The 24,283-nt window shown below is 37.6% G+C and overlaps 1 protein-coding gene across 17 annotated transcripts in view; it reads left to right on the top strand.

Annotated features, from left to right (window-relative positions):
• RUNX1T1 (RUNX1 partner transcriptional co-repressor 1) overlaps positions 1–24,283 on the top strand; it is a 157,448-nt gene that overhangs the window by 109,359 nt on the left and 23,806 nt on the right. For 15 of the 17 annotated variants that reach the window (XM_086335243.1, XM_086335247.1, XM_086335258.1 and 12 more), the window contains 4 exons: positions 7,586–7,833; positions 12,845–12,930; positions 13,545–13,746; positions 22,911–22,979. In XM_086335243.1, coding sequence (XP_086191369.1) covers positions 7,586–7,833; positions 12,845–12,930; positions 13,545–13,746; positions 22,911–22,979 — 605 coding nt within the window. Of the gene's footprint in view, positions 1–5,501; positions 5,634–7,585; positions 7,834–12,844; positions 12,931–13,544; positions 13,747–13,948; positions 21,610–22,910; positions 22,980–24,283 lie in introns of those variants that run through there. The other 2 variants (XM_086335260.1, XM_086335259.1) reach the window with 2 other exon arrangements.

Below are 24,283 nucleotides of genomic sequence, written 5' to 3'. Positions count from 1 at the left end.
AATTATCATTTGATGTCTTTTTCTCACAGCTTTGCTGTTGCAGCGTTTTGTCTTTAAAGTTGTGCTCTCACCCGTTATGGCGATTTTCTGATGCAGAAACTTTCTGGCTTAAGAAATCAAATCGAGTGATCATTGATCTTATGTGGATAACACTGTCTCCACTATGTTATTCCCCCTTTCAAGTGATCGATGTTAAATCTTAATCCCCTTCATCGATCTATCTATGTATTTTTTATTATCATTTTAATGTAATTATGCTTTAACTTACTCTCAGTTGAACACATCTTGATTTTTATTTTGAAGGCAACATGGTTACATGAACGTGTATTTCCTCCACCCCCAATTATTAAACATTATTTTTTTTAAGATTTTCTTGAGCTTTAGAAGTATATAATTTGTCATCTGGGAGAGATCTTATGGATTTAGCAGGCCTAAAGAACTTGCTTAAAGTTATAGGACTTCTTAATGGAGAAATCAGCATATTTATCAATACATACCTGAAATCTTCCAGTTGCACAAAATATGTTTTAATGTGCAGAATGTGAATAAGGAAAGCTCAACTAAGAATTATATCTTTTTTTCTCCTTACTTTCGCTCATTTATTTCTTCTCTATAATTGCTCATGTGGGCAAATGCAACAGTTGAATGTACTGAGGTTTTATAAATCTTTGTAAGGATAGAGGATCCACAGTCAGCCTGGTTTCCTGCCTTACTGAGTAAATTAGAAAACACTGAATGTTTGAGGGTCATAAGGCAGTCGTTTTGAAACCGTGTTGGTTGAATATATGAGATTTGTCAGCGAGGTGCACACCAGCTGAACCTGTTAGCTCCATTTTTCCTTTACTGCAAAATGGATGAGATTTCAATATTTTTGTCAAGTTGACTCTGCAGATAAGAATTAAATATTTATTATCTAGCGTGTTCAGTTTTCTATGAAAAATATGAGGAATTTATGTCACACATTCTTGTTTTGTGCTGCATTTTTTATGCATTCATCAGTTTCAAGAAGAGAGTCATCATTCCTGTAGAAATGACTTTTTTTTTTTTTTTAAATAATAATCACATCAGTTGTGGAGGCTTCTAGTGAGATAGTGCTTACATGATGAGGAAGATTACATGGCTATCGAGAACATTTTGGTCTCTCTGTTCTCGCCTCAGTGTTGACTTTGCATAGGGTTCAGGCTGGCTGGATAATATATCTGAGCTCACATGGCTTGTAAGAGGCATGGATGGGATTCTAGCTCCTAGGTTCTCTGACTTTAATTCCCCATGCTCTTATAACTACATTTGTAATACCATAGCCTCTGAACACCTCAGCTTGAAAAGCAAGCGCTTGGTTAAGTTGTTGAATGCCAGGTACGTGTTAGACTCTTTATGTAGATTCTCTCATACAGTCCTCTCAGAGCTCTGAAGTACCCGTCTTGTGACACATGTAGAGATTAAGCCACGTGAGTTCATAGGGCCTGCAAATAGCAAAGCCAAAATTTGAAAGCAACTCCATAGCCCCTGCTCTTTCCAGTGTACATTCTGGAGTGGCTTCGTCTGCTTCTGACCTCCCATACCACTTTTGTGCTCTTTTTTACGGTACCTACCGAGTTCAGGTCCTATGTAACAGTATTGAAGCCTTGTATCCCTTATTAAACTGTGTTTATGCTAGAAGTTTGGCTTCCCTGGTGGTTCAGATGGTACAGAATCCACCTGTAAAACAGGAGACCCAGGTTCCATCCCTGGGTCAGAAAGATCCCCTGGAGAAGGGAATGGCAAACCTCTCCAGTATTCCTGCCTGGAGAATTCCATGGACAGAGGAGCCTGGGGAGCGATAGTCCATAGAGTTGCGAAGAGTCAGACACGACTGAAATGACTTAGCATGCTCACACATGGTAAAGAGTTTCTTGCTAGCACACTTTGAAAAGGAATTTAAGTCTACCGCTAAACCATAATCGGTGTTGGGAATCATGTCTTGCTTATTTTGGTATGTCCAGTTAAGCTCCAGATAATGCATGCCACACATGCCAGCTGTATAAAACAAAACAAAGCAAAACACTACAAACAAACAACAGCAAAACACTAGTTCAACAAGTAATCAAAATTAAACTTAATACAGTCATTTTTAGTAGTGTAGCAAATGGTCTCTCCCCCAAGAGTCTTTTTTGCTTTCTTGTTTACTTTCTATCATTTTAAAAGATGCATCTCTGAAATACCCACATCCGTGAAAACAGCTCAGGAACAAAGTGCTGGTGACTGGTTCACTAACAAAAAACTAGAGGGCTCCAGTTGGGATGTATAGATGACAGATTAGAATAAGAAAGCATAGTTCCAGATAGCGAGAGCTGTAGCAGCTGACTACTTCAACAGTGGCCAGAAATGAGCAGAGATGAGGGGACAGCCACTCCTAGGCAGATTGTCCAGCAGATGGAGAGCTCCTGGGACTTGTGTCCAAAGCTTTCCACCTTCTCCTTCGGGGAGAGAAAGCTCTGGGAACCTGTATCTTGTAATCCTTAAAGTTCCAGTTATGGTGAGTTTGTCCAGACTGGCCAACATCCACATGAATCTATCTTAGTTACTCCAGAAGGTGTCAGCCCTCCTCTCAGGACGTAATCTCCCGGGTGGTGGGTTAGCAGTAGAGAGCGGGAAGGCACTTCTTTCTGTGTGGCTCAGTCGTGATGGTCCTCTGTCACTCGGCCCTGCTTTTCACCGTCTGAACATCCCACTTCCTGCAGGGTGATATTTCTACAAACACAGAAATCCCCACAGGTTGTCCTGAAGAATCAGGTTTGATTTTCTTTTTAAGGTAGCAGGGGAATCTGTAATGTATTTTGCTTCAGATGCATTATTCAACACCGCTAGAAGGTGGTTATGTAAAATTCTTACCTGAACTCACCTATTTCCTGAAGAGACTGTTTACTGAGTTGTGTTTTGAAAATACGATGCCATAAATGACTCTTCTCCCCGTGCCTTTTAATTCTAATGTCTAGTCCTTCTGTGGAAACCTTAACAAACTGCATTTATTAGAAAAGGAAAGGGACATTTGTTTAAGATTAAGTCATTTATGTCTTTGAGCTTTTCTTCAACAGAACTGTCACCTCCTGAGATTTAGGCATAGACTGCTTTCTAAAATATGAAAGTAAAGTTTTTTGTTTTTCTTTAAGACTTAGGCAGTCTCTGAGCCCTGCCTCTGACTGAGATGCCTGCAGAGACAGTGGTGTGATGGAGCTAAGATAAGGTGTCTTAGGTGGAGCAGAAGGACATGTGACAGAGAAGAGACTAGCTGCAGGACTTGATTTGGAGCAGAAGGTTAGAGAGTATAACTCTACAGAGTTATAGAGTGACTTCTAGTTTCTATTTTGGTGGCTAAGTAGAAAGTGGCATAATTGACTGGTGTCGGAAGTATCAGAGAAAGACAAGGTCGGTTTAGATATGTGCCGTTTGAAATACCTGTGGTCAAAGGGAAAAGTCAGTACCTAGGGCAGGTGTTTATTTGTAACAGGACTGACTTTTTAAGTTTCTTCCTTGCCATTCTTGGCTTTATTACGCTAAACCAATTTGCCTTTCCCTAGAATAATCTTCATAGCGCTGTTTTCCCCATTTAAAAAACATTTTAATCTCAGAAAAAACTCTGTGTTCCTGTCATGCAGGAGATTGCTTGGTCCTCTTATTCTGATTATTGCCATGATCTTAATAATATTTTTTCTTCATTCTTCCTCATTTCCATGTTACTAAGGGATCATCAGTGCATACTAGCCAATTATGACATTTAAAGTATTTTATATAGAGGAAAGTTTTTTAAAAAGCTTTTCTTTCTCAAATGAATCAGTTTACAACCTCTCTGTTGAGGAGCTGAGAAAACAGCCTGAAGTGGGATAAGGTGTCAATTAAGTTTTCTCTTAAGTATTTTTTTTTAAACATGTTTTATTTCCTATAAGTTTCATTTTACTGGGCGAGAAACTCAAGCCAGAAAGTTAACTTTCCCAAGTTATCTCAAGGTCACACAGCTGAGTCCTGAAGAGTCCTCTGATGACCTCAGACCCTGAGAGAAAGTGATTGGGATCTAAATGTTGAAGTAGGTTATATTCAGAAAACCTTCTTCTGAAAAGGAGATAGAAAATAGAAAGCAAACCAAAAAAAAATGCCTTCCAGAAACCCATGACGTGTGACAGACTTCCTACTAGAATTTGAGTCATTTTGAGAGTATGTTGGTATGGGACAATGGATATTTGTTAGTTTTGCCTAACACATTTTGAGAAGGTAACAAATAAACATGCAAATTTAGAATTTGCCCCCAAGCAATGACATGTTGGTAGTTGTAAGCATTTCTAAGAAGCAGACAAACAAATAGCAATTAAGTTGTTTTGGTTATCTTATATGGACATAACATCCTTTAAGTAGGATTGGCTTTATAAGTACCCATGAGTGATTGGAGGAAGTACCAGGGAGGCTTTTCATACCTTTATTTCTATGGGCTGTTTTAATGTTTGAATGCTTTTCTGGTAAAATATTACCCCCCCTTTGTGAAGCGATGAGCTTTATTGTTTGAATTGTTGCAAGAGTTATGAGGTGCAGAATAGTGGCTGTCCCTGCAGGGGTGTGACAGAAATGTCAGGGCAGACCCAGGAGCTAGCTCTGCTTCTTAGGACCTTACTGTCCTTGTTTTAGGAGGGAAAAAAAGCTTCAGTGCAGGCTCGCTGAAGTAATAGCACTGACCAGAGGGCTGACGTGTCAGCAAAGTTAAGTAACATATCCAGCTACTTTGAAACTAGAACGGCTTCTTCCAGTGATGTGTGTTTTTATTATCTTCGAACAAGGAGACAGGAAACCAGCGAGCTGAATTGGTTTTGACACAATTGGGTATTTAGAAATGATTTTATGTTTATATATTTAGGCTGCTAAAAGATACTCAGAGGATATTTTCTATTTCTGCATTAAAAATCAGCTATAAATAATATACTGTTCAAAGCAAAGCACAAAGAAGTTCTCTGTTGGTTCAAATGGTTGACTTAGACATAATTTGGCTAGTATACCATCAACGTTGTGTGTTTTGATCTACATAACCATGACATTTAAAAATTATTCATTTATTTAAATAGAGGTATAGTTGATGTGAAAACTTACAAAGTTTCAGGTATACAACATAGCGATTTATAATTTTTAAAGGCTATACTCCACTTATATAGTTATTATACAATTTTGGCTGTATTTCCTGTGCTGTGCAAATGGCATTTAGAAATAAATATAGAATAATTGAATTGCAGAGTTTTCAAACTAGAAAGGACCTCAGAAATCATCCTAGTCCAGTGGTTTTCAAACTTGATTTCAGCAGCTGACTATTTCCTTCAAAAATGAAACTGTTAAAATAGATTAAAATGATAAGTGGGTTCCTCTGGTCCTTTAAATCTTGATTGTTGGGGTAAAAGCTCTTTATTGCCAGCAGAATCCCTAAGCATTTCAGGTGACACAGTTTGAAAACCACTGATCTAGTCCAACCCTTTCATTTTACAGATGAGCAAACTGAGGTCCAGAGAGGTTAAGTGGCTTGCCCAAGGTCACACAGCTAGTCGTGGAAGAGCCAGGACTAAATCTCAGGTCTCTTGATTCCCAGTCCAGTGCTCTTTCCACTACACCACACTGCCAGTAAGGTAGGTGCTGTGTTGACATTATGTTCATAGCTACTAATAGTCTTCAGTATTTTCTGATTTATGCTGGAAATATTTATGCATTGACTGTTGAAATATATTATTCAGAAATGTGTAGGATATGGAAATACAGATGAGAATCACATAGTTATCCTCTTAGAAGATAAATCTAGAATGCTTCTGTTCACTTTTAAAAATTATTTTAAGCAATACGTTTAGATAATGTTTGAGACCCTTTAGTCTGGTCAATGATCAGTGTGTATGGAGTCAGGATATTTGAGGGTCCACCCTTTGACAGGAGCAGCATTGAGACTTCTGTTTGATACTCCCATGAGAACCGTGCCCTGCTGGCATTTCCAACATCGGACAGTCTCCTGGTTCCAGAACATCTTTCTCCAGCACGCGCTGGGCATGTATTCATTTCCCATTGAAGTCTGCAGTTTCCCTCGGTTCTTAGTGCGCCTGCACCTTCTACCTGTAACTCCTTTGTCATTCTTAATCTGGTGTGTGTACATTGTCACTGGGGCTCTACCCTAAAGGGGCATAAAGGACGATTCACCGTAGATGCCTCTTGCCCCTGATGATCTCTGTTGTCCAGTCAGTTTCCACGCAGATCCTCCAGGTTTATCAAAGGCTATCCTTGGGCACTAGGAAAGTGGGAAAAGTCTCTTGAAGTCTTTAAGTCGTTAGACTTACAATCTACCTACAATCAAAAAAGGGATGAAGATGGAAATTCCCTGGCAGTCCAATGGTTATAAAAAAAGCTTGCAGAAATCTGCAGCTACTGTGACTTGGTCAAATTCTTATGGGGAAATTTCCCAGGAAAAAGAGATGCTGCCGCTGGTTAAGAATTGCAAAGAGAGCCAGCTACAAGGTAAAAATTAGTTTGGGAGCTGTGACATGTTCCTGTCTTACTGAATATATTGAGTTAATCTCCCAGAGACACATTCAGCCAGAAAATATTTCTTTAACCCTACTTTATGTTTGAGAATGTAAGAGCAGTTATCAGGTCTCATTTGCAGACTGCGTTCCTTCTGAAAGACACATCCAGAGTTTTGTGTGTCACATGATGAAGGGCAGACAGGGTGTGCCTGCCCTGGTCTAAGATCTCATGGCCTCAGACAGGCCCCTGCTGCGTCTCCACGTGTGTTTCCTCAACTTCAAGAGGAAGAGCTTCACCCTTTCTTCTAATCCCAGCTAGCTTTGTAGGACTGCTGATCATCTTGGTGGCCCAAGGAAATGTCAGTCTGAGACATTACATTGTGTCATTTGTGTTAATTCAGTTAATTGATCAGTGCTTTTGAATAGAATTTTCTGAGATCATGGAAATGATCTGTATCTGTGTTGTACAATAGTCACTAGCTGTAGGCAGTAACTAAACACATGCAGTGTGGCTGTTGATACCCAAGAACTGAATTTTAAACTTTATTTAATGTTAATTCATTTGTAATTTAAGCAGCCACGTGTGGGTACTGTATTGAACAACACAGCTCATAGAAGTCAGAGGCCGGGTTGGATCAGTGCAATAGATGTACCCAGAGAACTGAAGAGTGATGCTCTTGTACCTTGATGAATCGCCAGATACAGTTGATCTGAGAGTAATTTGTTAGAAATCAAGAGTTCGCTTTTGAATGAAGATGTTATCTACGGAGGAGAGAGCAGGCTTCCTCTTATTTGTGACCAAACCATACACGCCTCAACTGAAAGATGTTTACGGATTTGATGAAAAATGGAGCCTTTTCTCCTGTGTGCAGCCATGGGATCACTGAGGCCTCCGCCTGGGTTTCAGTGAATCCTCACAGGTCTAGGCAGCTGAGTTTAGAAAAGTTCTGGCCAGCGAAAAGAATATTCTGTTTATATTACAGGTTCCAAGTATCTGAACTATGCTGCTTTCTGAGTCCATTATGAAAAAAAGGAAAAAAAAAAAAAAAAACCTCTTTTTCTTCCTCCCTCAGAACCAAAGAAAATGGCTTTGACAGAGAGCCTTTGCACTCAGAACATCCGAGCAAGCGGCCATGCACTATTAGCCCAGGCCAGCGGTACAGTCCAAATAACGGCTTATCCTACCAGCCGAATGGCCTGCCTCACCCCACCCCTCCACCGCAGCATTACCGTTTGGATGATATGGCCATTGCCCACCACTACAGGGACTCCTATCGACACCCCAGCCACAGGGACCTCAGGGACAGAAACAGACCTATGGGTAAGACTGAAGGATCTCTTCAATTCTCATAAGGTGGTGTGCTCCAGGACTTGCATCCTTACTGCTCAGCTAAACTTCAGGCTTGAAATCTGTGATGGGGTAAAAATACTTCTTCCTGATCTAGTGTCTCCTTTATGAGAAAACTTCGTTGGTGTTAATATCTCTTTCAACAGCTGTGTTTTCTCTTACTTATGATCTTTGTGACCTCCGGGTATTTATTTATTTATTTTTCCGAAGGGTGTGTATCTGCTGACCCCAGACAGGTCAACTGTATTAACAAACACAAATTAAGTGTTTAGTGCATTTTTTTTTTTTTTTAAGCGTGAGAGATTTCATATGTAGTTGGCCTGCCACAACTTTTTTTTTTTTTTTTTTTACCAAATCAGTTTCTTTAATTGTTATCTTTTATTTCCAGATAGTCTCAAAGTTCATTTTGGTTTTCCCAGTCTCTGTGATAGTCTGTATTTGAAAAATATGATATGGTATTATGTCTATGACTTAAGTCAGCAGATGTTCCTTGAGGACTGATTTAGTACTTTTTTTTTTCCAACATGGAAATGCTAGTGATTTAATTTAGTGTTGACAATTTGGTCAAAGATCAGAATACCGAAGAAGGAATGAGTTTGGGTAAACATGTGTTCTGTTTGCCAGTGTTCATTCTTTTTTTGCATAAAACTGTTGGAAGTGAAGCATTTAGGAGACATGGTCTTCTAAAGAACCGGTGCTTGCCATGAAAAATGAGAAGGAAGATAAATAGGTAAGCCTTGATGCACTATCAGTGTTTGAGGTGATCGCATCGGAATACCGCTCTTCTTGTTCCTGGGACTTCTTTTACTGTATATTTTTGGCAAGTCAAGCTGGTAATAAATGGAGAGCAACACTCGGCCGTCTTTCTCATCTTTTTCCGCCCCCTGTGTCCGTGCCAGCCCTGCTTTTCTTCTTAGCTGGTTGCTGAAAAACTTGCCTGGCCCAGATGGTCTGCTGGGTGAGATACTGGAAGCATCACAGGGTGGAGTCCAAGTGGGAAAGCAGGACCTGGAGTTGAGGGGTCGCAGGACTCAGGAAGCCTGGCCAGTTGCCCGCCTGAGGGGTAGGACAGAGGTTTTTATAGTCCCAGGCAGAGGGAGCGTGGTGAGCAGAGGTTTCTGTTAGACTTCTAACTGTCTTAGTAGGACACAGGGCCTTCCAGGCCTAGGGTCATTTTGCCTTAGAAAACCCAGCCCTCCAAATGTTTAGAAAGCAGAAGGCGTGAGTCAGGTTGAGGGCAGGGGTGATTGGGGCCCTGGATGTGAGATAGTAAAATAGTAGCTTCACCTCCCCACAATAGTCATTTCTGCTTTTATATAGTGTGTCAGACAAATGGCTAAGCATATGATTTATGCTTTTTTAATAGTCAGTCTGTCTGATGTTCTCCAAGGTACCATTTCAAAGAGCTCTCAAAAATGGTTATGTTTTTTTTCTCTGTCTGGATTGATATTTTGACCCTGAAATCAAATGTGACAACAACTTCCTTCCAAACAAAGCCTTGCCATTTGTTGATGACGAATGCTCTCAAACCATGATTGCTTATTTTCAAATAGAGGTGGAGTCGCCAGGTCATTGTAAGATCAATTCAAGATACCCTATTTTGTAGGTGGTAGGAAATGGCCTATTTCTTAGGCAGTAAATTCTATTTCATGAAATATTAGTTCTAGTACACCATAAAGTAATCAGCAAGGAAGTAATTATGCTTATGTGCAATGATTATGTTTTCATCTAGTAATATAAAATATCCCTTTATGAATTATACCTGTACCCACTGGTTTTATGTGATTTTTTTTTCCATGAGACCATGTTCCTTACTTTTTAATTATATTAGCTTATAAAACTAATAGTGCTAATCTTTATAAATATATGCAACTACTTAACCATCCCTGAAGTCTGCGGAGTTTAGTGTGTGTTACAGTAAAGTCTTGATGTATGAGTAACAAATTATGGTATTACATCAGGCTGTTATTTTGAGAATATAAAAATGGTCATACTCAGACACAGAGGACAGGCTTGTGAACACGAGGAAAGAGAAGGCATGACGAATGGAGAGAGTAGCATTGGAACATACATGTTACCATATGTACAATTAGATGGCCAGTGGAGATTTGCTGTATGACACAGGGGGCTCAAATCCAGGGCTCTGTGACAACCTGGAAGGGTGGGATGGGGTTGGGTGGGGAGGGAGGTTCAAGAGGGAGAGGACATATGTATACCTATGGCTGATTCACGTTAGTATATGTCAGAAACCAACACAATATTATAAAGCAATTGTCCTCCAGGTAAAAAATACATGCATTTAAATTTAAGAATTGTCATAATTGTATACTTGGTCTGGTATGATTTATAAATGTTTATTATATGTAGAGACATATACCTGCTTGAATATTTTAGTAAAATAGCTTTACAGGCAGCATTAGTTTATAAATAAGCTTAGAGTTTCAGTTAGGAATTGGGTAAGACTCAACATTAGTGTCAGATGAAACTGTTTTAATGAGTTTGAACTGTTTTCCCCTTGTACATCCCTCTGGTATTATGGCTATAAATAAACATTGTGTAGTGATAAATCTTTTAAGTATCCAAAATAGAGAAATTAATAAATGGAAAATTTTAAGTTTTTTTTTTTTCTTTTTAAAGATTTGGCTCTATACAACAAAGAGTTCAAAAACAACAACAACAACAACAACAACAATTAGACCTATATTTTTTCACTAGGTACTTGGGCTCAAACATGTTTCTAATGTACGTATTATTTTTCTGTTGTTGTTAAATGAGATGATGCTTAGCACTGTTCCACAATTGGCTGTTATCCCATTAGCCTAAAACATCCTGTTGCTCATTATTATTACTCCAGGTGTTGGAGCTCACATCACTATTGATATAATCTGCTGAGTTTTTGAAACTTTTAAGACCTCTGAAGTTGTTGGCCCTTATATAGGCAAGTGTAGTAAGATGCCTCCATCACAAAACCGCGCACTTATCTCGTTATCACTCTCCAGTTGTTTTCTACGATGCTTCATTTCAATGGCGGTGCATTTCCCCTAAAACACAAGCAACAAATAAATCAACAAAAATTACATATCTGCAAACATTTCAACTTGAAATTGTCACAACAGAGAAATAACTAAATATTACTCTTTTCCAGTGTCTTTTCTATTATGCAGATTATTAAAACTTATTTGCAGTTTTACTTTTTTACCAATAGATGGCATTGACAATTTTAGCTTTAAAAATGTATTTCAGAGTATAGTCTAACTGGAGAGGAATGGTGTATTTAGTCTGAGAAAGCTGTCATATATGTGTCTACTTCCATCAGCTATAAATTAAATCATATTTCATGGTTGGCTGAAAAAAGTCATGTGACTCATTATCTTTATTTCACTGAATAAGCTAAAAGGGGATTTCTAACCACTCATATTTCACAAAAACTGGAATGCAGTATCTCTTAACTTTTGTTGTTCAGTCGCTCAGCTGTGTCCACCTGTTAGTGACCCCGTGGACTGCAGCCCGCCAGGCTTCCCTGTCCTTTATCATCTCTTGGAGTTTCCATAGACTCATGCATTGAGTCGGTGATGCCATAACTTTAAAAAAAATTTTTTAATTCGTACCATAATTCCCTCAGAAAAAGAGCCTTGGTGTCTAGAAGCCTGCTGCTGCTGCTGCTGCTAAGTCGCTTCAGTCGTGTCTGACTCTGTGCGACCCCATAGACGGCAGCCCAGCAGTCTCCCCCGTCCATGGGATTCTCCAGGCAAGAGTACTGGAGTGGGGTCTAACCCGTGCCAAACTTAATTTACTCTTTAGAGTGACAGTGTAAGAAACAGCAACCAAAACAAAGTTTCAATTATTTAAAAAGGGAGACGTTGCCATAGCTCAGCGACTTTCCTTTATAGTAGAAGATGCACGTTTTACACATCCGGAATTTGTCAGAAGAGCCACACGTTTCTGGGTATCTCTGATCATAACTGTCCCTTTAACAAGATACATTTTCTATTTTGATAAGCATCCTGGCTAATTTCTTATGTTCATTATTGTTCTCATTTGGTATTTTCTTACTGCCTTTTCATGGTAGCATCTCCGCTAATGCTGAAGAGCATTAATATTTGTGCTGTGGACTGCAAATTAGGATTTTTAGTTTCTTGGCTTGGATTTATGATATCCGTCCAAAATGATATCTAATATATTGATTTTTCTTTATTTTTAAATTTTTGGCAGGTTGAGTGAGTATATTTTGCTTTTATGTTATGGCCTAATTTTAACATGCAAGTGAAAGTGAAAGTCACTCAGTCGTGTCCTACTCTTTGCGACCCTATGGACTATACAGTCCATGGAATTCTCCAGGCCAGAATATTGGAGTGGGTAGCCATTCCCTTCTCCAGGGCATCTTCCCAGCCCAGGGATTGAACCCAGGTCTCCTGTATTGCAGGCAGATTCTTTATCAGCTGAGCCATGAGGGAAGCCCAATTTTAGCATGAAAATGTATTTAATAGGATTGTGTTGATTTTTACTATGCTCAAATGTGGACTAGTTTAACCATGCTTGTTTTAGAAAAACATATCCCTATCCATGTAAAACAAATTATGCTGTCTTCATTTTTAATGCAGGAAAGCCACACTTTGAACTTAACGTCTCCTTGTGGTTTCCTGTATTTATTAAGATTCAGGATATATTTATATTTTCACTTAGGGAATATTATGTGGATAACTGGCTCAGGGCTTGGTGTCATTTTACTCTCCATATCCTCATGTGTAAAAGAAGTGGTTCTGACCAGATGACCTCTAAAATTTCTTCTAGTTCTCACATTTTATCATTCTATGAAGGACCTATTAAGTAATTCTGTATCTGAGTATGATTCATGTCTGCGTTCAAAAATCAAATATGTTTTCACATTGCTTAGTTTGCCCACATAGTCTTTGCTAAGTGCCTCTGCACATATGGATTATGTTCTTAATGTTTTCGGGTGATTCAGCCTTCTTTATATTTGTAGGGTTGCATGGCACACGTCAAGAAGAAATGATTGATCACAGACTAACAGACAGAGAATGGGCAGAGGAATGGAAACATCTTGACCATGTAAGACGTCCGTAATCATTTAGGTTAAAAAATGTTTTGAAAACAACTGGAATGAAGTGACATGATAAAATAAAAGCATGGGGGTTCCTGAAGGTGTTTTCCACCATCCTTGAAAAATAATACGCGAGAATGTTTAAGGATTTGATTTCTAAATCATGTCAATGTATGGCAAAACCACTACAATATTGTAAAGTAATTAGCCTCCAATTAAAATGAATAAATTTATTTAAAAAATCAGTATCAAAACCACTTATATGAGAGAAATGTTTAGATCATTGAAAGGAATTCCTAGAGCCTTATCGAAGAATGAGCTACTGTTTTACTTGGGGAGAGTCATTTGGTTTATCCAGTAATGGGATCAGTATTTGGAAGTATGGGTTAATTTCAGCTAAAATCTCCCTGTCATGCCTCCCACATTTTATTCTCATTACTGTTGAACCTACTCATCTACTGGGTCTCTGTTTCCAGTCTAACCTTTGGAAATATTAGAGGCCTTCAGAATAAAGTCGCATTCTTCATTGTCCTGAAGTAGTTTGTTTGACTACCCACCAAAGTCTTTGAGTTGCGGTGATTGATCCGTATTTCCTTTCTCCCCCTGCCCATCTCTCCGCCAGCTGTTAAACTGTATAATGGACATGGTAGAAAAAACGAGACGATCTCTCACAGTACTGAGGCGATGTCAGGAAGCAGACCGAGAGGAGCTGAATTACTGGATCCGGCGGTACAGCGACGCTGAGGACTTAAAAAAGGGCGGCAGCAGTAGCAGCAGCCACTCCAGGCAGCAGAGTCCTGTCAATCCAGACCCAGTGGCGTTAGGTATCTTTTCTTCAGATGGACATACTGAACAGATATATCTTATGCTATTAATACTGCCTTTATTTTTAATTTGTCTCGGCAAAAATAAAGGCGCTACAGAGAATTGTAGAACAATAAATACTTTATATCCTCAAATACGTCTTGTCTGTTAGGCAGATTGGTATAGAAAGGGTCAGTCACAAAAATTAAACTTCTTTTGTAGGTTAATGTGTTGGACTGAAGAGCAGACTTCCAAGCCGGACCAAAATTTCACGTACATCACTAAAGTGTGTGCTCCTTCCTAATACAGCTCTTTGGACCCTGTCTCCAACCTACAAAACCAAAATCTCTGGGAGTGGGCTTGGAGTCTCTAGCACTCTCTCTCTAGGGATTTGTGCTGTACCTCAATGTTTGAGAGCACTTTATCTCAAAACCAACCCAGGAAGAGACCTAAGGGCTTTGTCAGTTGCCTACAGACACTTGAAAATTAGTGATAAAGATATGGCTCTTCCATTATCCTAATGACTGCTTAATCCTGATTTTATTAATTCTAGTAACGTACAGAACTATTAATATAGCCATGCTTTAGAAGGTTAATGCTAACATGTAGCTATAGTTAGTACTGATATTTGAGAATTGTTGGGGTTATACATAGAATGTAATTCTAAGTATTTGGAAAGAAACTATGAAGCTAAAATAATTTTTGAGTGACCTGTGGACTTTTTCCTAATTTAATAATAAGCTACTGTCATTCACATTGCTGGCCATTACTTGTATATACAGTCTGAGTCAACGTAATTAAGGTGGATTTGTGTTGATCCTTATTTTCTCATCTCATTTTCTTAAGTGTTTAGTCCCACACCTGTTACCTAGCTTAGGTTAAGGTACAGTCTGCTGTAAAAACAAAACTAATTACATATGTCGCAGATTAAGCTCGTGACTTTGGCCTCATTATCAACCGTGGCTGATTATCAAAAATTTAAAACTTGAAGTATATTATCTGACTGTTGATCACATTATCTTTTTTTTTATTAAAGTGATTCTTAGTCAATAAAATTTCCTTTGCATTTAGGTTTGTGGATTCTTGCTAATCCCTGAACGATGAATGTCTATTGCCATAAGTATTAAATACGGGAGGATTCCAAGTCATTTAATTAACCTAACAAACATTCTGCAGTATATTTTAAAAATAAAAGTGTTATTTGTTAGGTTATTTTAAGGCAAGCAATGAAAATAGGTTTAAGTTTAATCTGAATCAACATTGGTCCAAATAAATTAGAATAAGCATCTTATTTTTTACTTCTGTATTGTGAACCAAAATTAGTAATATAAAGAGGATGTTTGTAATCATTCAATCTAGGCAAAAATTGAGAGCCTTAAACAAAACTTTGACGTATCCATTTTACCTGGCTCTGTTGAAGAAATTCATCAAGTCAGTGCTTATTTTTTGTGCCTGGCTTACTGTGTACCAGGCATCATGCTAGGTACTGCAATAAAGGAAAAAGTTTCTTAATTGCTTCCTTTGAGGAATTTTTGAGCTAGTGGAAGAGATAGGCAAGGAGACAGCTAGTGGTTGCACCAGCAGGCCACTCAATTCAGTCCCCTGCAGTGACAGGATTAATATTATCTGCCGTCCATTGTAAAGAAAAATTTCGGAAATGGAAAGTATTTCAGACCTATGTGAGTTATGTATTCAGCACACTGCACATAGGACCATTACCATATAGTCACATACAGTCAAGCATTCTAGTGATGTAGGTGTACATCATTCTCTGAGAAGGCTGGTATATATAATCAAAAGAATAAACTTGGTTTAAAAAATTTCTTCTTAAGCATACACAAATCACATTACTTTTAATGATGCTTAATGAATTCATATTTTTGGTAAAAGAGATTGCTTTGGTTTTAAGCTTTTATAGGTTGTATTTTTCAAAAATTACAAGTAGTTCATTTCTTTGTGGAGACTGTTAAAACAGTCCTGTTCTTTAGGGACACTGAACCCTAGATTGCCTTTCAAAGAAACCTATCACAGCGTCATACAACATGCAAGTTTTAGCATCCAGCAGTTATTTCACTGGTGTCTTTTGCTAATAGATTCCTGAAGTCTTTAAGTTCCATCTGTCTTGTGCGCTGGGCTGTGGCTATAAATAAGGCAGGTAGTTTGTAATCGTGGGACACGATCCTTTACATTAAGTGCTTTCTGAGGTTTTCTCTTAGGCTTTGGAGTCAAATGTATTAGTGTGTGTAATTAAAGGACTGGAGATATTGGCTGATAAATTTATTTCGTGCCTCTGAAAAGTGCATGGCAGGGTGTGTGTGTGTGTGTGTGTACAAATAGAGATACAAATGTGCTTGTATCTTTACGTACATGAAGAGCTCCATATCCTGTGTTAATTTTGTATGTGTTTCTTTTAGCCTGATTCTCTCAATTCTTAAGTTTCTGTCTGATTTCAAATGAGACCTTCAGAATAATGTTATAGAAGATACCTTTAGTTCAAAATATTGCCATAGTCATATCCCTGTCTTCATTCATTTGTAGCATTTTAATTGTATTTGGTGATTGTACAAAGAAGACTGTAACTTCTATGACTTGTGTTTGTTAAATTCATTCTGATTCTTGCTTTTGAAATGTATCTATAGTATTAAGTCAGTGTGAGAGATTAGTAAGATAATATAATTAATCTATTATTAATTGAATTTGGGGAGTTTCCCCCAGATACTAAGTAAAGACTATTTTAAATGAGTAGCCTCTTGAACAGTTTTATAACAAAACACACTAAGTCCACAATATTATCTCTACTCTTTAAAGAAAAAAACAGGTAATTACCCTGTAGAACTTTTGAAATAATGTACTTCGCCTTGAAATAATATACTTTTTCTTGAAATAATGGATTTTGATTATTTACATTATTATTATAACTCACTTGATTTCCAGGGAGAATTCCAAATATCCAAGTCTTAAGAAAATTAGAAAACTATTTTTTAAGCAGTTGTCTCCATTTTCAAAGTATGATTTGTTTTGCATACATTTTTCACCAAAGAGCAAGTTAATGCAATCAGAATGGATGATTTCATCACTGAAGTAGAACTGCTTTTCTAAGTAGAGATGGGTGGGTAGCTGCTTCGTGGTGATTCCCATGGTCTCCAAGTTCTTATCAAGGCTGCTGTGGTTCTCCTCTTCTTTGCCCTCATTCCCTTTTTCTTGCAGTATGCTGTTCCCTCCTGACATTTGACTTCCTTTAAACTGCTTTCTTTTTACTGCCTTTGGACTATTCTAGAATCTCTCCACAGCTTATCCTTTATCTGTCTGCCCTCTTTCTGTGATTCTCAAGTCTTCTGTATCATTAGAGAAAGTTAAAAGAATTATCCAATGATGGATTTAAGACCAGTATTGGAGACTGAAGCTTAAAACTCTGAAGTATGAATGCATTTTCCTGTGTTTTTTTGAATGTTTGAATATTGTGAAGAGAGGATATGAAGTTGAGAAAACACCATCATGTACATTTTATTAAAGGTTTATCTCTAGCCATGAAGATAAGTGCCAGAAAGATTTTTGTTTTAAAGGAAACCATTAATCAACTTGATTGTTCACAGAAAGTTTAGAAATTCTGAAGTTTGTTGAATTAATACTACCTCCTGCCTAAAGCAGATTGGAAGAGAAATTAATATTTTAAAATTTCTTTGGCTGACAAGTTTTATCACTGTCATATGATTGAATTGTAGAGTTTCTCATTGCTGTCTGAAGGCTCGCGACTCTCGCTTGAAAGTTAAAGGCACAGGGTCTGAGCAGATGTCTGGATCTGAATCCCTGGTTCTTCTCACTAGTTTTGTTGACCTCTGGCAAGTAATTGTGTGCCTCAATTTCTTCATCTGATAGAGATGGTAACAATACATATTTCATAGGTGTTTCTGTATTAAAGGAGTTAACAGTCATAAAACATGGGATAGTGCCTGACGTTTAGTAGATGTGACCTAAATAATTTCTAACATTTAGAGAGTAGCGAGTAGCAGATAAATTTAGTGTTTTTGCTTGGCATCCAAGTTTATGAAGTTGTAGTAGATTCTTAGGTATTTTTTCATTTTGAAAGTATTTCCAAGCAGTAATTCTACCTTAAATATAGTAAATCTATTGTGCCTTTAGGACCCTAATTCATAACCATGGAAAAATAGCTTACTCACATCCAAAGATATATATTTTTCAACTTCTGAACTGTCAGATTATAGAAGTCACAAGTTATTCACAGTATACCACATATAAAAGTTTAGATTTTATGTACTTGTATTGATTCCTTTTAAATTACGTCATGAAATTCATTTCCAAACAGTGCATCTGCGTTCCTAATGTGAAGTGCCTACTAAATTTTAAAAAGTCTGCTGTATTTAGTATATTGGGTTAAAAAATATGTGACTACAAGTTAAATACATCCATCTTTGGGGGAAAAAAAGAGATGATTGCCTCCTATGGCATTACATATTTTTATTGTTAAAGATGAAGATCATAATGTAGTTCTTGGCTTCTAGGTTGGGTTGGGGTTTTGAACATAACACTGAGATTTCTGAATTTATTATCCTTTAAAACAAAAAATAAGTAGCATTTCTAAAGATGAACTCATTTAAACCTTCCTTTCTTCTGATGGTTTTTGTAATAGATATTTTCATGATCACTGCTTCATTCTGCCCACCACAGGATGATGGCCATAACATGGGTGCTGCCAAGCTTTGAGCATTGCTGTCCTAGGTCATAGGAGGTCACACTGATTCTCCAAAGGCTATCAGCTCATCCCTTCATGTATATTGATGGCGGCCCTCGCTTTATCTAGTATCCATCTGTCGTAAGTGTAGTGCATCTTCCATCTCTTGCCTACATCCTAGATTGCTTTTTCTGTCTTTTCACCTTCCCTCCACTCCAAGTTCGTTTCCTCATTTCATAGATGTATCTTCCGGAGGCTCCCCTCTTCCTCTTCTTGCATCCCCAAGCAATTTGCATCCCAAAGCCAGCCAAACTTAATTTAGAAGGACTTTTCTATGATTTTTCCGTCTTTCAGCAGTTACATGTATACATTTCACATTTTAAACCATCCTGTACAGACTCTTCTGTTTTCACTGCTATATTTTAGAACAACTATCCGTTTTATAGCAACTGATGTTTTATAGGTGGTCAATATTTGGTGGTTAAAAATTAGCTTCTTTAGAGTCTGAACCTTAGAGTGTCTTGTACAAGTTTGTCTAGATTCACCAAAAATCTAAAATAAGAAAGTCTTGGGAGAGAAGTTGTCTCCTGTAATCCTGATCAACATCAGGATTTGTTTTGTTTTTTCAAATTTAACTTTGCATATGTGTTCTCTTCTTGCTGCTGCTTAATCAGAAGAGAAAATACTAAATTCATTAGTCATTTGGTTTCTGTAGCTACTACAGTAGTATTTATCAGTATATTAAGAGATTCTGAGGAATACCTCTACTGACATCATTTCATTCTTCCTGTCAGTACACCTGGTGCTTAGCTTGGACACAGCAACTTAGAATCGGAGGAGACATTGTAAAATATGTATATATATGTAAACAGTTGTGTATTATATAAATTACTTGCCTTTATGTTCTGCAGCTATTTTGAAAAAAAAAAAAAACTTTCTTTTAGAAAATAGGATAGGATTAAGAAAACTTCTGCTTGATTGGAGTTGATATTTCTATCAGGATTCTAGGTCAGGAGGAGTTTGACTCCATGTGGATATGACATGTGTCATTGAGAATTATAGGGAGATGAAGCCAAGAAGGTGAAATACAGCACAAATTTCTGATGTGGTAAATGGATCCTCACGATCTATACCAGCTGTTTAGCACACAGAAAGGTGGGTACACAGTTGACTCCAGTACAGTAATTATCTTTGAGCAAATTTGGGGGCTATTTGTGAGGTTTAAATAAAATTTATAAAAGAATCATCTAAAGTTTGAAGACTTCCCATCAGGGTTCAGACAGTGAATTGCTAGCAACAGAAATAACTTCTGTCCCTAGGTGACATGTAGTGAGGGAGTGAAAATTTACTGGTGCGCATCACTTAATCCAAGTCTCTTCAGTGGTTCTGTTTTGTCTAAAGTTTTGTGTCCTTTTGTTTAAGTGCTTGGAGGAAAACAACAACAACAAACTTTAAGGTGCTCTTTTCACCTTAATTTTTTTTATAAGCAAATAAGTATACAGTCAGCCCTCCATATACACAGGTTCCATACCCATGGATTCAGCCAACCACACATCAAAAATTTTTAGGGGAAAAAAAAATCCCAGAAAGTTCCAAAAGGCAAAACTTGAATTTGCCATGTGCTGGCAACTTTTAACAAAATGTTTACATTGTATTGCATTACGAATTATAAGTAATCTAGAAATGATTTAAAGTATAGAAAAGGATGTGTGTAGGTTATATGCAAATACCATTTTTTATCTAATATAGTTGATTTACAAGTTGTATTAATTTCTGCAGTACGTCAGTGATGCACACACATTCTTTTTAAAATCCTCTCGCTTATGGTTTAGCACAGATTACTGAATGCAGTTCCCTGTGCTGTAAGTAAGACCTTATGGTTTATCCATTCTGTTAGCCTCTGCTAACCCCAAGCTCCCAGTCCACTCCTCCTCCACCAGCCCTCCCCCTTGGCACCCTCGAGTCTGTTGTCTATGCCTGTGAGTCTGTTTCAGTCTTGGGCATATATCCAGATAAAACTGCAATTCAAAAAGACATATGCACCTCTGTGTTCATAGCAACACTATTCACCATACCATTTAATATAAGGGACTTGAACATCCTCAGCTTTCGGTCCCACTTCGGATACCAAAGGATGACTGTATATCCATTCTTACTGGGCATCCTGCTAAATAATGAGAATGAAGAGAGTCCCAACTAACATCTAATCAGAGTTTAGGATGTGCCATGCCAAACCCGCAATAGGAAGTACCTCCTTGAGTCCTCACAGCGGCAGTCTCAAATGTGGTGGTGTCATTGGCACTTACAGCTGTGGTGACTGAGCCATGGAGAAACTACCCTGCCCAGTGTCACAGTGTCATAGGGCAAAGCTGAGCCCCCTCATCTCTGGTCTTTAGACCTGGCTCTTCTGTGCTGCATAGTGCTGGTAATTAGTATTTGGATCACTTAGCATCATCCTGTTGCCTATAATAAAAACTGGCCATTTAGAAAAATAATTTTTATAAAGTTATTACTCTTTCCTTAACCCCAATAATGAAAAAATACACCCCCCCCCATTTTTTTGCTACTGTGGAAAAGGCATTTTTCCCCTCTGTTTGTCTTCAGACTTTACAAATCTATTCGTATCCAATAAATTATTCTTAAGCCAAGGTTTTTTTCTCCTAAAAATAAATGTCTAAGTAAATCTCTGTTTCACTGCTTCACGTGACTAAGTGTGAACTTGACTTCACTTTCTTTAAAATAGTGTGGAAGATAATCTTGATAAATCTAATTACCCATGTCTTGTTTCTTTGGAGTTGTATATGCGTCAGACAGATTTACCAAGGTCTTTAACAAATGAAAATTACTTAAATAAAAACATTTGGGTTTTCGTCATTTTCTGTATAGAAATGAATGTGCACATGAGAATGTGTGGGTATTTCCAGTCCATTCAATTATCAAGTAGTCATGAAATTATAATGTAAACTTTCAAAAATTGTTTATATTTGGAATAATTTTAGATTTATGAGAGTACTGCAAAGGTAGTACATGGAGTTTTCATATGTCCTTCAGTAAGCTATAAGATTTTGATAATTCAGAATAGTTCTGGAAATTTTATGTTCTGGGCAACTGATAATCTATGTACCCTCAAGTGATTCAAAATATGCAAATGTGTCTAAGGCATTCAAATATAAAATGATATATACTTAGCTAATTTGATTGTGTTTTCTCATTCTGTAGCTCCATAAAATATAGAAGAGTGGGCTGAATTTCTTTTGACCATCAACATACATTAGATAAAGTATTCTTTAAAAAGTCTGCTACTTAACATTTCTTATACATGTAGAGAAAACTTCAGTTATTTGAAATTTATCATGAGTTGAAAGATTGTTGAATTTATAAAAGTTAAAATGATATTTTTCTTCCTCCAAACTTCTAAATACATAGAATTTTGCTTGAAAAATCCAGAATGGAAGAAGTTTAGAGCATATTTTAGCTATGGAAGACTGTATACACTTTATTTTTAAGCATGTATAAAAACATGAAAATAGGTTTCATGTCATTTTCATGAACTTGTTATTTGGAGGTTAGCATTCCTATATCAACTTTATTATGACCTGTTTTCTCAAACTTTTAAAATCTGTGCAGCATAAAAGCACAACATTTCACTTAAAGTGGAATTTCATCTCCACCCCCTCAGCCCCACCCTGGAAGCGTGTCCTGTACTAGTTATATTTGGTCAACTGGCTCTCTGTGAATCCATTCTAATAATTCTTTCTTGCTCCCATCCATGTCAAATCCATATAATCCAATTTTTGTGAGAATTTTTAATGCTCAGCAAGATTTTTTAAAGTAATTAAGTGTGAGAACTGGTTAGCCATGGAGTCAGGCTATGTATTGAAAAGTGGTAGAAATTATGTTACTCCACTATAATTTGACTTTCTACTCTTCAATTTGACTTTAAAAAAAGAGAAAATTGCCAAATACAATTTGCTTTCTTTCATAAAATATGTTCATAGAAATCCGCATACTTAGGGAGTGCTGGAAACAGTGTTGTAAAACATATTGTATAATGAAAAATTCGGGCTTCCCTGGGGGCTCAGATGGTAAAGAATCTGCCTGCAATGCAGAAGACCTGGGTTCGATCCCTGGGTCAGGAAGATTCCCTGGAGAAGGGAATGGCAACCCTGGAATAGTGTTTCCAGTATTCTTGCAGAGGAGCCTAGCGGGCTAGAGTCCATGGGGTCGCAAAGAGTCTGGGCAACTAACACACAGGATGGAATGTTTAGAGTTGTTTTGGTTTTGAGCATATAAGCATTTACACCAGTGATGTATTTTCCTTGAGCTCTGATGGCCGGTTTTCCTATTTTTATTTTTTGGAGTTGAAGTGTTTAAAAAACTGTGTTTCTGTAGAGAAGCCGAGGTAGTGGGCGTTGCTTGCTCTCCCTGTGTGATGACGTAACGGTGCTTACGGTGCTTTCCTCCCCTCTCCACCGGTTTTTATCCTTCTCATAGATGCACATCGGGAGTTCCTTCACAGGCCTGCTTCTGGATATGTGCCAGAGGAGATCTGGAAGAAAGCTGGTAAGAATTGTTTAAAAACATGAGTTTAGTGTTCTGGCAGCTGTGTGCAGTTGTTAATGCAGTGATGTGAAGAATGACAAGAAAGGACTTTACCGCTAACAACAACAGCAACAACAGAATAAACCCCCACACACACAAAATTAAAAATCCTGATGAATATTCTTAAACCAGGCCTGATTAGAGCACAGAATAATTTTTATTTTATAGCATCTGCTGGTGCTACTGTAATGAGGGTCTGGTGATACTTCTGTTATAAGTCTCATTTTTCAGGGGCTGTAATGATTTTAGGCTGGAAGGCTGAGGTTTCAGCTTGCATGCACTTTTTCCTTCCTGAAAATAAAGTCTGGTATTTTACTTTAGCTTTATCTTCTAATTTTTTTTTAATTGAGCTAGCTATAATTGACATCTACCTTTTGAATTCTTTTAAAATATATCACAGCAACAAGTTCACTGGTTGAGGCACTCAGAAATTTTATGGTTACCAACATTTTTTAAAATTGATCTTTTGTGCTAATTAATATTCAATGACCAAAGCTAAAATAAGTTAAATGATAAAGTTGCTAAATTTCTGTTTTCCTTTTCATGTATACTATCTAATTTTCATTAAGAGAGATTGTTCTACATTTTAAAGTAGCTTAAGTTTCTGATGACTCATTGACTTACTGGGCTTAAAGAAATCAAATTTGGCAGAATCTTGGTGGAATACCAGTAAGTTGAGCCAAAACCTTATTAAAAAAAAAACTAAAAGAGATAAATTATAAACCTATTTCATAACTTAAAAATGACATTGCAAACACATAATGTGGCTTTGAGTTTCTGTAACTCCAACTGTTAGTGTTTCTCTGATGGCTCAGTGGTCAAGAATCCACCTTCTAATACAGGAGATGCGGGTTCGATCCGTGGGTTGGGAAGATGTCCTGGAGCATGAAATAGCAACTGACTCCAGTATTCTTGCCTGGGAAATCCCATGGACAGAGGAACCTGGCGGGCTATATAGTCCATGGGTTGCAAAGGAGTCGAACATGACTTAGTGATTAAAAAACAACTCCAACTGTTAAAATGATTTGTCTGAGCTGAGAAACTGGAAAGTGCTATTTCTGCAAGCCATCAGACAGGTGTGGGGCAGTGAACCCCCATCAAGGAGAAAAGGATGTTTTCCTATAGAAGATTTCAGTTTGGGTTTTGATTTGACCCAGCTCTGTCTGTAGTTCTGTGCAGCTTGGTGACTCTGGTCCCTTGACTCTTATTTGAGTTTTGTGGGTTTTGTTTTTTTTTTTACATTTTCTAATAACTCTTTTGTAAGA

Source organism: Bos grunniens, chromosome 14 (assembly GCF_055505025.1).
Source record: "Bos grunniens cultivar Pamir isolate PY7600 chromosome 14, Bosgru_T2T1.0, whole genome shotgun sequence".
Taxonomy (NCBI): Eukaryota; Metazoa; Chordata; class Mammalia; order Artiodactyla; family Bovidae; genus Bos; species Bos grunniens.
This window is presented reverse-complemented; position numbering and strand designations above follow the sequence as displayed.